Raw genomic sequence first — 15,135 nt, forward strand, 5'->3', positions numbered from 1 at the left:
CTCAAGTCTAGTGCTCTACCACTTGAGCCACAGCACCACTTCCGGCTTTTTTCTTTTTGCTTATGTGGTGCTGAGGAATCGAATCCAGGGCCTCAGGCATGCAACGCAAGGACTCTACCACTGAGCCACCTTCCCAGCCCAACCATTGATTTTTGAGGGTTAATTTTATACCCTGCTACTTTGTCAAAGTTTTGAATCTGCTTGAGTAATTTGGGAGTGGAGTCTGAGGGATTCTTTAAATACAAGATCATGTCAACAGATAATGTTTAGAAGTATACTGAGTTCTTGTATATTAAGGTAATAGCTGAACAATTCCTTTTAGATATTCTGTTTACACAATCATAGTATCTAGAAATGTTGACAGTTTATTTCCTGCTCTTACTTATTTTTTTCTAAATACTAGTAAGATTTTTTGGTACAATGTTTAACATAAGTTTTGGTTCCTGATCTTGAAAGAAATACTTCTTTCTCTATTCAGTAACCAGTCGTTGGTATTAAGTTTTAGTTACTAGTATAAGCCATTCATTACTTTTACAAACCATTCATTTTTCAAAGTAAAGTTATATGATATTTCAGTTAAGCAAAATGGAAGTAAATTCTCACAACTGTCCACTAGTTATTGATTTCATGACACCTATTCTTTATGCACAATGTCTATTTACATATCTTCTATTTACATGTTGTATGATATGTGAAACTGTGCATTACTTTCCAACCTGTTGATTAGTAACACCCCGTGTATAGGTTCAATTCTGGTCAAATTGAAATACTTACACCATGGGAAACAGCAAATGCTACAAATCAGGTTTTAACAATCAATGAGAGCCTGTAGTTAGCAGTTACTGGCATATCTCAGTGAAAATTGACATTTGCTAAAATTCAAGCATTTTTCTCCCTGTTAACTCAAAATGAAGGGAGATGAGGAAGTAGAGGTAGGAACACTTTTCTCAGTGTGTCTGTAGCTTGTGAGGGATGATGATGTTTTTGTTGTTGTTGTTCAGGCAAGTGCGATGCTCCACTGACTTCTGCCTTGCCCCGGGCATCCTTCAGCAGCAGCTCAGCTCTGTCCAGCAGCCACGGCCCTGGATTTGCTAGTCTACATAGGAGAGATGGTGAGTCTGCTATTTTCAATCCACTCTGATCTTTTCCAAAGATTTTATATTCTTAGCTATTTTCCATATAGCTGCAAAACTAGTTATAATGAATTTAAGGAAAGGACCCATCATGTTATCATTTGTTAGCTTTCTTCTTGCTAATAAGTTTGTGTTTATTTTGTTTTGGTGTCTTTCCTCTGTACTAAATGACAATAAGTGCTGATGAGGAAAACTCAGCCAGAAAAGAAATATTTGAGGTCATAGATTATTTCCAATTATTTCATCTTTTTTAGTTTTAAAATACCATGTGTCTGGTAAAGTAAGCTGATCATAAGAAAAATATCACCAAAACTAAAATAAATAAAGAAAAGACACGAGGCAATTTCAGAGCTACTGGGTAAAGTAACCAAGGTAGCACATGATGCCTCTGTGATGTGTAGGAGCCATGGCTTGTGATAGGGAGATGCCTGAGTCCCAGTACCTCAGTGGGAGGAAGCCAGAAAAGTAGCATTGAAAATAAGTATTCCTGTCCATCCTAACCATGTGAAGGGAGGTACAGGCTCACTCTTTGAAGATGTATTAATCTATTCATGCCAAGCTAATATTACTAAGTACATTGCTTTTTCTATTGAGCAAATAACACTTTAGTAGATTAAACAATTGAAAGCATTGAGAACTTACAAGTACTGTTACTCTTTCCTTCTTTCTTGTTTTCTTTCCTTCCTTCTACTAAGTAGATGTACAAAGAGATTTTAATTGCTTACTTGTCAGGTTTTGAGTACAATGCATTTTGATGAAACCAAATGCCAACTAAAATTATATTTTCAAAATAATAATTTCTTTTCTAACATCTGAACTTCCTAATAGCTTCCAAATTATTAAATAATATGTGAGTAAACACTGAACTTGGTTTAAAGAGACTCAATGCTTGTATATTATGTTTCTGACTTGTAGAGACAGAAACTTAAGAGTCTGGGTCCCTTGGTTTGAGCACTGGTTACTGTAGAGGCTATAAACACCAGGAAGAAAAATTCAAAGTAGAAGTTTAAGTTTAACTTATTTCCAATATATTTAATGAAAACAACTCACATTTGACATATCATTATAACATGTCTATTTAATGACCGTGCAAAGTTTACATCCTATTTTGGGGCTACTTCATATGTTTAAATTAAATATTAGGGAGATTAAGAACTCTCTAATGTGGCTGGGAAGGTGGCTCAGTGGTAGAGTGCTTGCCTTGCATGTATGAGGTCCTGGGTCTGGTTTCAATTCCTCAGCACCACATAAGCAGAAAAAGACTCAGGTTGCACTATGACTCAAGTGGTAGAGGGCTGAAGAGCTGATGGACAGTGCCCCAGCCAAGAGTTCAGGCCCCACAACCAAAAACAACAACCAAAGAAACTCCCTAATGAAACAGCTGGTGATTGTAGAGATGGTAACAGGTTAGTATCATTTAATGTAGAATTAAATACTCTGAGAGTTTATATTTGAAATACTTTATTGTGATTTTCCTAGAGTTCCTGTGATGAGAACTGGCTAGACTTGCTTTAGTTACTGTTGGATGAGTCGAACAGATAGCTTTTTGGCTGTATATAGTCTTTGGGACAGCAGGTCTTTCTCCACAGCTTGTGCTCTGGAAAATTGCTGGAGGCACAGAGAAGTCAGTCAGCAAGCACTTAGACCAGTCTAAAACAGGGTTCTCCGCTTTTTTCATCCTTACATCCATTCATGTTGCATGTGAATAACTGAAATTCTTTCCAAGAAAAAGTAGCTAAAGAAAAGGCTTTAACTCTCCATGAAACAAGCAGAGTGGTAAAGAAGTCTCAGGGTTAAGCCCAGAGGTCTGAGCAGGTGTCCTGGGAGCAGGCACTGAGCTAACTGTCCCTTCCCTGAAGACACCTTTGATCTTTGAAGGAAGACCCTGCTTCCCTCACCCTCTCTCCAATTGCCATATCATGTTCTGGAACCCTAATGAGTCATTATGGGGAGAGGAAAGCATGTAGCTAGATGAAATCCCATTTGAAAAAATATTACAGTGACCTTGGAGAGAAGCTTAGTTTGGCATAAATTTCAATTAGTATTTCTCGCTTAGCTGCTATACCTCCTGAAGAATGGGACTGTCTTTTATTTCACATTAGCCCACTTAGAATTTGTCCCTTGTGTATCTCTGCTCTTGTCCTTATTAAAACTTCAGGAAGACATGAATTTATTTTCAGTTTTCACCTTAGTGAGTTTCCTTTCTGTGAAATGATAACATATTTTAGGGTGGTGTCTACCCTGGGGCAGCAGAAACAGTGGTCATTTTTATTAATCACTGGTCAGAGGAAGGTGGGCCCAGCCCACACCTGTGAATTTCTGTCAGCCTTTCATCTCCCTTGGGAAGCATCTTCCTGTGTGTCAGGATTCTGCTAGAGGTGAGCAAGCGGTTACATCGAACTAAGATAGGAACTTGCAGTATGTCTTCCCCCATTAAAAGTATTATCCAGGTAGGCCATTGATAAGAACAGTCTAATTCCAGGAATGGGTACCACTAAAATGGAATTACTCTTTAATAGAAGACTCACAGGATCCTAAAATGATGGTGTGTTTTCCTCATCTGCAAAGCACACTGCTAAGACAGCCTCAGGTCGTTTCAGGTGAGGATTGTGGTGAAGAACCCCTGTGTTGTGAGCAATGTCATATATAATATCAAATTTTATTGAAAAGCAACAAATATGAAATATATGTTGATTTGGTTGATGTTAATTCACCAAATACTTAAGAGCCTAGGGCACTAACAATGTACTTAATTGTTCTTAATTACTAATACTAATTCTCAGACCACACCTTATACTTCAAATTAATTGAATTTACTAGCGGTATAGGCTAGGAAAGGGTTAAAATGGTGGGCACAGGGTTTAAAGAGGCCTTGCCTCAGGGCAAGAGCTTATGGCCAGATAAGATACTGCCCAGTCACAGAGCTGTCACTGAGCTGTTGAGGCCAGGTGGTGTCAAATAGCAGAGTTGTTTGCAGTGAAATTCTGGTTCAAGGTACAGGACTTATTTCAGGAAGAGTTGAGTCTGGGTCTAGAGATGATTTTCAGGCACACTTTATCCTCAGGAAAAAGTGAGTGGGTGAAATCAAGCTAGGATCGACTTGAGCTGAAACTTCCAGGATAGAGTTGGGACTTAGGCACTTGTAAATCCTTGACACATAAGCTGGATTGTCTGATATTGGGTCAGTGTGTGCTGCTGTGTCCCTGTACTAGGTATTACTCCTTTTATAGTTCACATGAGGGAGCTGCACAAAACAAAATATCTGTTTTGTTTGGTAAGCTCATGGGCTTAGTGTCTGTGGTATGATTTTATATATTTTCACGTGATTATTTGTAGGCACATATTATTTATCAATTCCTGCCTCATGAGGTGACAGTGGATATTCACTGTTGATGTATGCAAAGAAGATGTAAAATTATTCTATCTGGCAATTATCCTCAGCTTAGGTTAATGCTATTGCTTTATAAAATGTTATAGATCAGACTAGGTCTTAAAGCTGCTGTTCTGCACATTATAGAGTAACCCAGAGCAGGCCCAGCTGTTTCTCGTCACTGTGACATCTGGAAGGGACTTTGGTACCTCAGAGGAAGAGAGTGAGTTGTGTTTTTCTTAGTTTTCTTACTTAGCTTTTCAAAATATACATAAAAATGCACTCTTCCTGGTGGCTCTGTCCATTGTGAAGTGACCAATGAGCAAGCCATGAAAATACCACTGTAGGATCCTTGATTGCCTTCCAGCATGAGATGGAGCATGGAGAGAATCAGTCAGTACTTACTAGATTTCTTCCTGAATGCTAATCCCAGCCCTAGAGCTATCATGTGGAAAGGCTGTCTGTGTATGGGGCCCCCTGGGCTTTAGAACCTTGCTCTGTGCAATGGGAGCTTCTAGAAGTACTTTTATTTTGAATCCTGGTATTTAATTCAGCTAACGCTTCTGTGAATGGGTGAGAAAGGAGGAGGTGGGGGACAGTGGAGAAGCAGCCTAAGCCACTAACAATAGACGAGTTGTGGAACCAGTCTTTTGGGTGAGGTGACCAATTAATTACCAAATGCTGGACTCCCTTTGGCTTCTACATGGAACTTTTCTTTTTTCTTTTTGAGCTAGTCTCCCAATGTAGCCTCAACCTGGGCTTGAACTTACAATCTTTCTATCTCAGCCTCCTTAGTGCTGGAATTACAGGTATGGACCACTACATCTTACATGGACTTTACATATCTGCAGTATTTGATAAGACTAGCAGAACAGCTTGAGAACTACGATTTACACTGCTAATGAGTAGCAGGCTGCCCTTCAGCTTGCCCCTTTATAATGCCATCAGTGTGCTTTGTTTGGTTTGATGTTATGCTGTGTTATGTTATGTCATGTTGATGTGATGTTAGGTGAGAGTTGGCTCCCAAACTGCCTTGAGCTCCTCAGTATTCATCAGGACAATGCTTATATATTTCCTGTTCTCTCTTTAATATTTTATTAAGTTTTAGAGAAAGCATGTGTAGATAATATTTCTAAGCCAGTGTACCGCAGCTTCCTCACCTGCAGAGACCTGGGTTTACCTGTGGCTGTGGTTCCTGCTTCAACAAATGGGCCCTGGCAGAGAGGGGACTCACTGGTTTATTGCTTTATTAGTGAATACAGTCAAGTAGTTTAATTGGGAAGCTGACAGCCTCTCCTCACCATAGGTTAGAGGTGAAGTGTTCAAGGTTGATTAATTGCAGTTGTGGAAAGCTGCAGAGATGTGAGATGTAGGGATGTGGCTGTCCTTTGGAAGAGGCTGCTTCCAGGGCTATTCTCTGGGAACATGCTGAACCTTTCATTTCTATGCACTCATTTGTAGAGGTTCCACAGAAAGATGGACATATACAAAAAATACTATAAATAAGTTATTGAGGACTGTAATATTAACCAGTAGGACCATGAGAATTTGGGGCATTTAGCCATTTCTCAGAGATTTAAGATGAGTCATCTAACATTTCAAGTGTATAATTTCCAAGTACAAGGAACTGTCAAGCCCAATTTCTAGCTAGTCTGCCCCCATGGTAATATTGAACTGAGGGAGGCCAGAGCTCTATTGTAATGTTTTCATTCCTCATTCTCCCCAGTCCCGGGGCTTGAATTCAGAGCTTGGGCACTATTCCTGAGTTTTTTTTATTTTTGTTTTCTTTTGCTCAAGGCTAGCACTGTAGTACTTGAGCCACAGCACCATTTCTGCCTTTTTCTGTTTATGTGGCACTGAGGAATCAAACCCAGTCCTTGATGCATGCTAGGCAAGCACTGTACCACAAAGCTACATTCTCAGCTTTCATTCCACATTTTTAACTTTAAATAATAATTACAAAATTGTAGTAGGAATTTTAGTCAAGGCTATGTACTCTCAGCCAGAACCCAACAGACTTCCACCTACCACATGAGGGGTGTTTAGACAGACAGTAGAACAGGGAAGGAAGGTGTTGGATAAATACCAGCCTTGTCATGAAAGATGAAACTCTGTCATAGAATGGAGAACAGAGGAAATCTGATACCTGAAGCAGTGTGGGAAGGACAATGATAATAAAATGTGGAGTCTTATGTGGAAGACTGGTGCTAATGGTAATATTAGTATTAATATTGTTAATAATAAAGATGATATAATATTGTTAATCATATTGCCCCACAGCTCTCTAGAAACTAGCCCACATGCCAACTATAGCTATTAAGAATATTCAGTTCACCTGGCAATTACTCAGAGAGTAAACTGTATGTGTTCTCATAACACATACACTGATTAGTTTGGTTGAACCTTTCCATGTGTCATCTATCAAAGCATTGAATTGTACATAACAAGTATATACAATTTTTACTTGTCCATAATAATATTATCTCCATATTAACATCACAGTTTTTCTCAAAGTACCATGGAGAAGATAGTTTTTAGAAATTATACAGAGCCTAGTATTGGTGGTTACCACTTATAAACCTAACTACTCAGAAGGTTGAGATTGTAGTATCATGAACCTAGAATAAGCAGGGAAATCTGTGAGAGTTTTATTTCCAATTAACCATAAAAAGAGGCTAGATGTGGAGCTGTGGCTCAAGTGATAGAGCACTAGCCTTGAGCAACAAAGCTCAGGGACAGTTCCCAGGCCTTGAGTTCAAGCCCCAGGACCAACACACACACACACACACACACACACACACACACACACACACACACACACACACACATTACCCTCCCCCCCACATAAATACAGCAAATTAATCAATCTTTATGGATATTTTTTGTTTCCCTCAAACTAACTTTTCTGTAAGTCTAAAGTGGTTTCAAAATAAAATAAATAAGTAAAAAGAGGTCTGTAAAAACAACTAGCATCACAATCCACTAAAGAATGGATAGTGGGTTTTGTTTTGAGGAAGCTTAGATAGCCTTCTAGTGGTGGGGATATGGGCAGGTGCCACAATGTCTGGCCTTATTTGAGGTTCTGGAACAAAGAACTGGATCATGGGGAGGGCAAGCAGGGGGACACACAAATGGAGGGAGGGTAAATGAGCAAATGCAGTCATTATATTTAATGTAATGTTATGTAAAAATCTAACTGTAACTTGAGGATAGGGATGGACTGGGGAAAGATGAGAGCAAATGGTGGAAGGAGTGACATTGATCAAGATGCACAGTGCTCCTAACTTGACTTGTGGAACTGAAACCCATTTGCATAAACTCTTAACAAAAAGGAATAATAAATTAGAAAAAAGCTACATCATTGCACTTAGCAAAATTTTGAGTATTGAACACAGATTTTTGTTGAAGCAAATGAGGAGATCTTAGCATCTAGGCTCTAAAGCTTACAGATGCTTTCTATTCTACTAAGTACACAGCTATACCTATGTGCAGGGCTATGCATAGAGGATGTAGTTGACAAATGATGTCTGTACCTCCCCAGTAAAACTCCACAAGTCCTAATGTAGGTGCTCTTGCACTTCCCTCCTCCCTGTCAGGTACCATGTCACCTATCTGTCTTGTCCTCCTCACTTAAACATCAAGGCAGGATGTCAATGCTAGCAGCTCATTAAAGGCTCTCCCTTCCTACTTAAATAATAAATTAGTTCTGGGTACAGACTCACAAATTAGGTATCAGAACCCTGGGGAACAGTATTTTTATGCAGATTTTGCTATATAAAGTATTGTTTGTAGAACACTGCTCTTTTCTAGGCATTAATTACTAGCAAAATTAATTACTAGTAAAAATCAGAATGGCTTTCAAAGTAACCTAAGAAATTAGTTTACTTAGTTTAAAATCTCTTAGTTTAAAAATCAGAAAATTCATTATGAAAAATATATATTGAGGTACAATCAATTCTAAGGGTTCACAGGCTCCCTCCACAACCCAGATTTATCCAAGCTTCAACTGGCAAATAATTTGGAAAAAAATTGTCCACGAAATTGAAGTAAGTTTTTTTCTTTGTTTTTGTTCTTTTCTTTTTGTCTTCTTGTTCATTTATCTATCTTTTTTTGTTGTTGTTGGTGGTGATGGGGCTTGAACTCTGGGCACTGTCCCTCAGCTCTTCAGCTACAGGCTAGCACCCTACCACTGCCACAGCACCACTTCTGGTTTTCTGAGTTGTTTATTGGCGATAAGAGTCTGAAGGCCTTTCCTGCCCTGGTTGGCTTTGAACCAAGATCCTCAGATTTCAGCCTCCTCAGTAGCTAGGATTATAGGCATGAATCACCAGTGCCCAGATTCCTTTCTCTATCTTTGAAAAGAAAAAGAGGGCACAGAAATGGAAGGGAAAAGGGTGAACAAATGTAGCAATGGTACTCTCTAGGCACTGTGTTGAAAATAAACTATGCAACTTGTGAGTGGAGATGGGAGAGAAAAACTGGAAGAAAGCAAGGGGTGACATTGTCCAAAAAGAAATACATGCTTTACTTGACTTATATACTTGTAACCCTTTTTTATATCACCTTTATAGTTAAAAATAAAACATACTATATCTGTTGAAATATACAGGCATTTTTGGTTGTCATTGGTTAACAATACAACATAATTTTTTATGTTTTTATTCTTTCAATTTTTTAACTTTTAATAAAGTTTTTATTCGCTTGCAAAGATGCTGTACAGAAAGTGGGCGAAAGACTTAAAGAGAAACTTCTCTGAAGAAGAAAGAAGGATGGCCAATAGACACATGAAGAAATGTTCAACACCCCTAGCCATAAAAGAAATGCAAATCAAAACAACATTGAGATAGTTAGAACGGCAAAAATCAAGAACTCTAACAACAACAGATGCTGGAGGGGATGTGGACAGAAAGGAACCTTACTGCATTGTTGGTGGGAATGTAAACTTGTTCAACCACTTTGGAAAGCAGTATGGAGGTTCCTCAAAAGACTTCACATAGAACTCCCCTATGACCTAGCAATCCCACTTTTGGGCATTTACCCAAATGTTTACAAACAAGACCACACTAAAGCTACCAGCACAACTATGTTTATTGCAGCATTATTTACCATAGCTAAGATATGGAACCAACCCAGATGCCCCTCAGTAGATGAATGGATCAAGAAAATGTGGTATATATACACAATGGAATTCTATGCCTCCATCAGAAAGAATGACATTGCCCCATTTGTTAGGAAATGGAAAAACTTGGAAAAAATTATATTAAGTGAAGTAAGCCAGGCCCAAAGAAACATAGGTCCCATGGTTTTCCTTATTTGCAATATGTAGTATATGTATGAGTCAAGCAGAAAAGGTCAGATAATGTGATGTCAGGAAAATGAACCCTTAGATATGTATTTTAATGTTTTTTTCTTTCATGCATGTGTTTCTAACGCATTTATAAGATTATCTCTTTGTTGCTTTGTATGTCCCTCCCCCACAGTATAACCCCTGCTTTCACTATACTTGATGTCAGTATAACTTGTGGAGGAGATGGGGAAAAACCAGTTGTTTAAGGATACGGGTGGACCTGTTGCAACAATGAGAAGTACAAGTTGTCATGTCCAAAAAGAGCTTTACAACGTCGGTGCGGGGGGGGGGGGGAAGGGTGGGAAGGAGGAGGATTGGGATTGGGGGTGAGGGGGGAGGCTGGGAAGGGATGTGAAGGGTAAACAAAGGAGGAGGCTGCAATGCTTGGTAAGAAATGTACGCATTATCCTGCCCATGTAATTGTAACCCCTCTGTACAGTATGTTCACAAATAAAATAAAATAAAATTAAAAAATGCTGTACAGAGGGGTTACAGTTGCATCAGTAAGGTAATGAGTACATTTATTGTTGAACATTGTTTTTCCCTCCTTTTTTCTCTCCTACCATCCCTTCCCTCCCCACTTCCTCAATCCTCCCACCCCACCTCACCAAAGTTGTAAAGTTCATTTCCAACATAGTATCTTGTATCATCTGTTCTTATTAGATTTCTTGATTATATCTATTTTAACTGGGGTGAGGTGGAATCTCAATGTTGTTTTGATTTGCATTCCTTTTATGGCTAGAGAAGGTGAGCATTTCTTCATGTGTCTCTTGGCCATCCTTATTTCCTCCTCAGAGGAATTTCTCTTTAAGTCTTTAGCCCACTTATTAATGGGACAGTTGTTTCTTTGATGATTTGTTGTTGGAGGAGTTAATGTTTTGAGTTCTAAGTATATTTTAGATATGAAGCCCTTGTCTGTTGTATGGCTAGTGAAGATCTTCTACCAATCTGTGGGCTTTCTATTGATCTTGTTAGCTATGTCCTTTGCCATGCAGAAGCTCTGCAATTTCATGCAATCACATTTGTCCAACCTTCCTTTGTGTTTCTGGGTCATTATTAAGGAAATTTCGGCTTGTGCCAAGGAGACTTAGGGTTTCTCCTATTCCTTCCTGTAATGTTTTCAAGGTGTTTGCTTTGGCTCGAGGTCTTTGATCCATTTGGAGTTGATTCTGATGCAGGATGATGTATAGGGATCTAGCTTTAGTTTTCTACAAGTGATTAACCAATTTTGTCAGTACCATTTACTGAAGAGGCTGTCTTTCTTCCATTCTATTTTTTTAGCTCCCTTATTGAAGATTAGATGGCTATAGGTCTGTGGGTTCATTTCTGGGTTTTCAGTTCTATTTCATTGGTCCTGAGGTCTGTTCTTGTGCCAGTACCAAGCTGTTTTGATTACTATGGCTTTGTAGTAGAGTTTGAAATTTGGTATTGATATTCCTCTAGCACTGTTCTTTCTGCTAAGGATTGTTTTTGCTATTCGGGTTCTTTTATTGTTCCATATGAATTTTTGGGTTTCCTTTTCTATTTTGTAGAAGAATGAGGTTAGGGTATTGATAGGTATCACACTGAATTTAGCCTTTGTAAGTATTAGCAATTTTCATGACGTTAATCCTCCCAATCCAGTAGCATGGGAAGTTTTTCCACTTCCTAAGTTCTACTTTAATTTCCTTTTTCAGGTTTTTGAAGTTTTCATCATAGAGATCTTTCACTTCTTTAGTTAACTCCTAGATATTTTACTTTTTGTGGGGCTATTACGAATGGAGTTGCTTTCTTGATTTCATCTGCACTCTTCCAATTGTTGGCATACAGAAAAGCCATTGATTTTTGAGGGTTAATTTTATACCCTGCTACTTTGCCAAAGTTTCGAATAAGCTTTAGTAATTTGGGAGTCATCTGCAAAGAGGGAGAGTTTTACTTCATTTTTCCGTATTGGAATCCCCTTTATACTTGCATCTTGTCTTATTGCTGTAGCTAGGCATTCTAATACTAAATTGAAGAGCAGTGGAGAGAGTGGACATCCTTGTGTTGTTTCTGAGTTAGAGGAAATGGCTTTAGCTTTTTGCCATTAAGTATAATGCATTAAGTATAATGCAATTACCTGTGGATTCTGAAGGATGACTAGACATAACTTACTTCCTATTAAGCTATAAGAATGAAGGGCATCAACAATGTATCATTGTGAAGTGAGGAGACTGTGTCTCCATCATGTTATTGTGTTCTCACAGTCATCCTGGTGCCTTTTTGGGTGGAGGGTGGTGGCTCTCAGCCACCAGCTCTTCAATAAAAACTCCCATATCTTCAACTTCTCCAAATGTGGCTTCTCTGTTTTCTTATGACTGAAATAATACCTTGCAACACTTCAGACATAGATGTGTTCACTTGGTGTTCAGTTTTCTGCCTGCTGAATATTTACTTAGAGGGACACTGAAGGGACACCAAAAAGTCAGGAGGAGGGTTATAACCTTCATATCAGAGAAATTAATGTAGTCTTCATCTATTTTCCCTTTCATGTTATATATTTATAATTATGAGATGTTATATATTCTATAATTTGAAGCTATGATCTTTCTAAATTTATGTTCATATTCTTAATAATCTAGTTAAACAAGTTGAGCTTTTCAAAATTACTTAGATAGAAAGGGCTAGCATGTTTTCTTTGCTGAAGGGATCATTCATTCAATTAAGATTTCATAGTCTGACTCTTTTTGCAGCACTTTATATATTTGGTTGTATTTCTGAATCAGTCCATAGTAGCTTGAATAAGCATGGTGAAAACTCTCAATGAGTTTTGTCACCATAAAGCTGTTGGTAACTCATCCTTTTAAAGAGTGAAATGAAGGAAGAGCTATATTTTAAATATACTATTTTCTCATTTCTATTTCCACAAATAGGAGCTGGTGGCTGGACACCCCTTGTATCAGATCAACACCAGTGGCTGCAGATTGATCTTGGAGAGAGAATGAAAGTTACAGCTGTGGCCACCCAGGGAGGATATGGGAGCTCCAACTGGGTGACCAGCTACCTCCTGATGTCCAGTGACAGCGGGAGGAACTGGAAGCAATATCGACAAGAAGAAAGCATCTGGGTATGTTCCTCTGTTGAGAAACATTGTCTGTCAGATTGCCAAGTATTTCAGTGACTGTGTCCTGCAGCTTCTCAGACTAACTGTTGAAACAGAGCCCAGAAGCATGTAAAATATAAGTGGAATTTTAAAACACTCTGCTCATGCCTATTTATGAGATAAGTCTAAGTACAACAATTTGCTAATGTACTGAATACTGAGTGTCTTCTCATTAGTCCTTTCCATAGTGTTATGTCTAAGTGATGAATTAGTCACAGACAGCCTACTGTATTTGGGGTCTGATAAATAGCAGTTTGGATTGCTTTGGCATTGCTTAAACAAGCAAACTCATGCTTCTGTGTTCTCTGATAAATCAGTGAGCTTTACAAGAGCTCAGGAACACAAGTCCTGCCCTAACACCAACACTGACCTTTTCATTCCTGGAGCCCTTTTCATTCCTGTACTGTGTATAGCTCACTTTGGGATTCCTAGGCATTGTAGCCATTTTAAATTATCAGTGACATATTTTCTACCTGTATGTGTTTAAACTTCTTTGAAAAGATTTAAATGTTCATTGGCTTAGCTTTCTGAATATTCAAATATATGTACTACTTTACAGATTCAGTATTTAATGCCTGTAAGTCATGTGCTCTGAAGGAGAGGCTGTAAGAAACGATGTTGGAGCTATTTGGATAATATTTGTAACAGGCTGGTGGAGCTTGTGGTGGGAGGTGAGGCCTGAGTCAGATTTGTCATCAAAAGAAGAAATTTACTTGTGTGTGTGTGTGTGTGTGTGTGTGTGTGTGTGTGTGTGTGTGTGTGTGTGTATGTGTACACATGTGCATGCTGACTACTGGGGTTTGAACACAAGGCCTTATGCTCTCATTTGGCTGTTTTGCTCAAGGCTGGCACTCTATCACTTTAGCTACTTTGGGTTTTGTGCTGATTAACTGCAGATAAGTGTCTCATGAATTTTTCTTCCTGGTTTTACTTTGAACCACAGCCTTATTGATCTCAGCTTTCTGAGTAGCTAGGATTATAGGCATGAGCCACCAGTGCGTAGTCGTTTACGTGGTTGCTAGAGGGTGGAGACAGGTGTTAGAGCAAAATGGATGTACAGATGATAGAAGTTTTGGAAATGGATGGTAGTTATGACTTCACAGGATTGTGAGTATCTTAATGGTGTTTAATTATAGACTTAAAATGGTTAATGCCAGGTGCCTGTGGCTCATGCTTGTAATCCTAGCTACTCAGGAGGCTGAAATCTAAGTCAGCCCAGGCAGGAAAGTCTGTGAGGCTGTTTTTCTCCAATTGCAAAAAAAACAAAAAACAAAAGTGGAGCTGGGCTCAAGTGGTAGAGTACTAGTCTTGAGCACAAAAGATCAGGGACAGAACCCAGTCCCTGAGTTCAACTCCCAGGACTGGCACAACAAGTAAAATAAAACGTTTACAACGGTATGCTTTACATTATGTATATACCACAAAATGGTACAAATGGTACAATTTGCCTTTGTTTAGCTTAGTTGTTGGCTGTTTCTTTTTCCCTGTCTTGGCAAGGTAGCTTAACCAGAAGGTTAAAAGGTGACAGAATGGCAATATATATGGAATAATCAATTGCTACCATTTCAGCCTCATCACTAGCTTATGCTAATGTCTGAATGTTTTATTAGTGTGCCAAGAAATGGTTAGTTGAATCAAGAATGTATTCTCTAGCAGTAGATGAAAGAAGAAAATGGAAGAGAATTTATCTGAAAGAATTTTTAGAGCTGTCCCCAAAGAAGCAGATGCCACATATGATCAGAAATAGGTGTTAATGTTTAGCTAACTCAAAGAAAACCAAGCCCATATCAGGATTAGGTAAACATTAATCAAGAGATAATATATTTGAGGTGATAGCTTAGAGATGAAGCACTTAGGTAGCCTGAAAACATGAGAACACAGACAGTCACCCATAATTACTCCTGTAACTTTAGCCACTCAGGAGGCTGATCTGAGAATCACAGTTTGAAGCCAGCCCAGGCAGGAAACGCTATGAGATTCGTATCTTCAATTAACTACCAAAAATCTAGAAGTAGAGCTGTGGTTCAAGTGGTAAAAAGCTCAGGGACAGCACCCAGGCCCTGAGTTCAAGCTGGCAAATAAATAAAAAAATGAAAGCACAAATCTACTACCACAAGTTGTCATGTCAAAAACGAGCTTTACAACTTTGGTGCGGGGGGGGGGG

The 15,135-nt window shown here is 38.7% G+C and overlaps 1 protein-coding gene across 1 annotated transcript in view; it reads left to right on the forward strand.

Annotated features, from left to right (window-relative positions):
• Positions 1–15,135, forward strand: part of LOC105998471 (contactin-associated protein-like 3) — a gene marked incomplete at its 3' end in the record, with an annotated part of 148,775 nt that overhangs the window by 5,742 nt on the left and 127,898 nt on the right. The window contains exons 2-3 of the mRNA XM_013033181.1: positions 1,002–1,112; positions 12,742–12,935. Of these exons, the coding sequence (XP_012888635.1) occupies positions 1,002–1,112; positions 12,742–12,935 (305 nt within the window). The remainder of the gene's footprint in view (positions 1–1,001; positions 1,113–12,741; positions 12,936–15,135) is intronic.

This window comes from Dipodomys ordii, unplaced genomic scaffold (assembly GCF_000151885.1).
Source record: "Dipodomys ordii isolate 6190 unplaced genomic scaffold, Dord_2.0 Scaffold164, whole genome shotgun sequence".
Lineage (NCBI taxonomy): Eukaryota > Metazoa > Chordata > Mammalia > Rodentia > Heteromyidae > Dipodomys > Dipodomys ordii.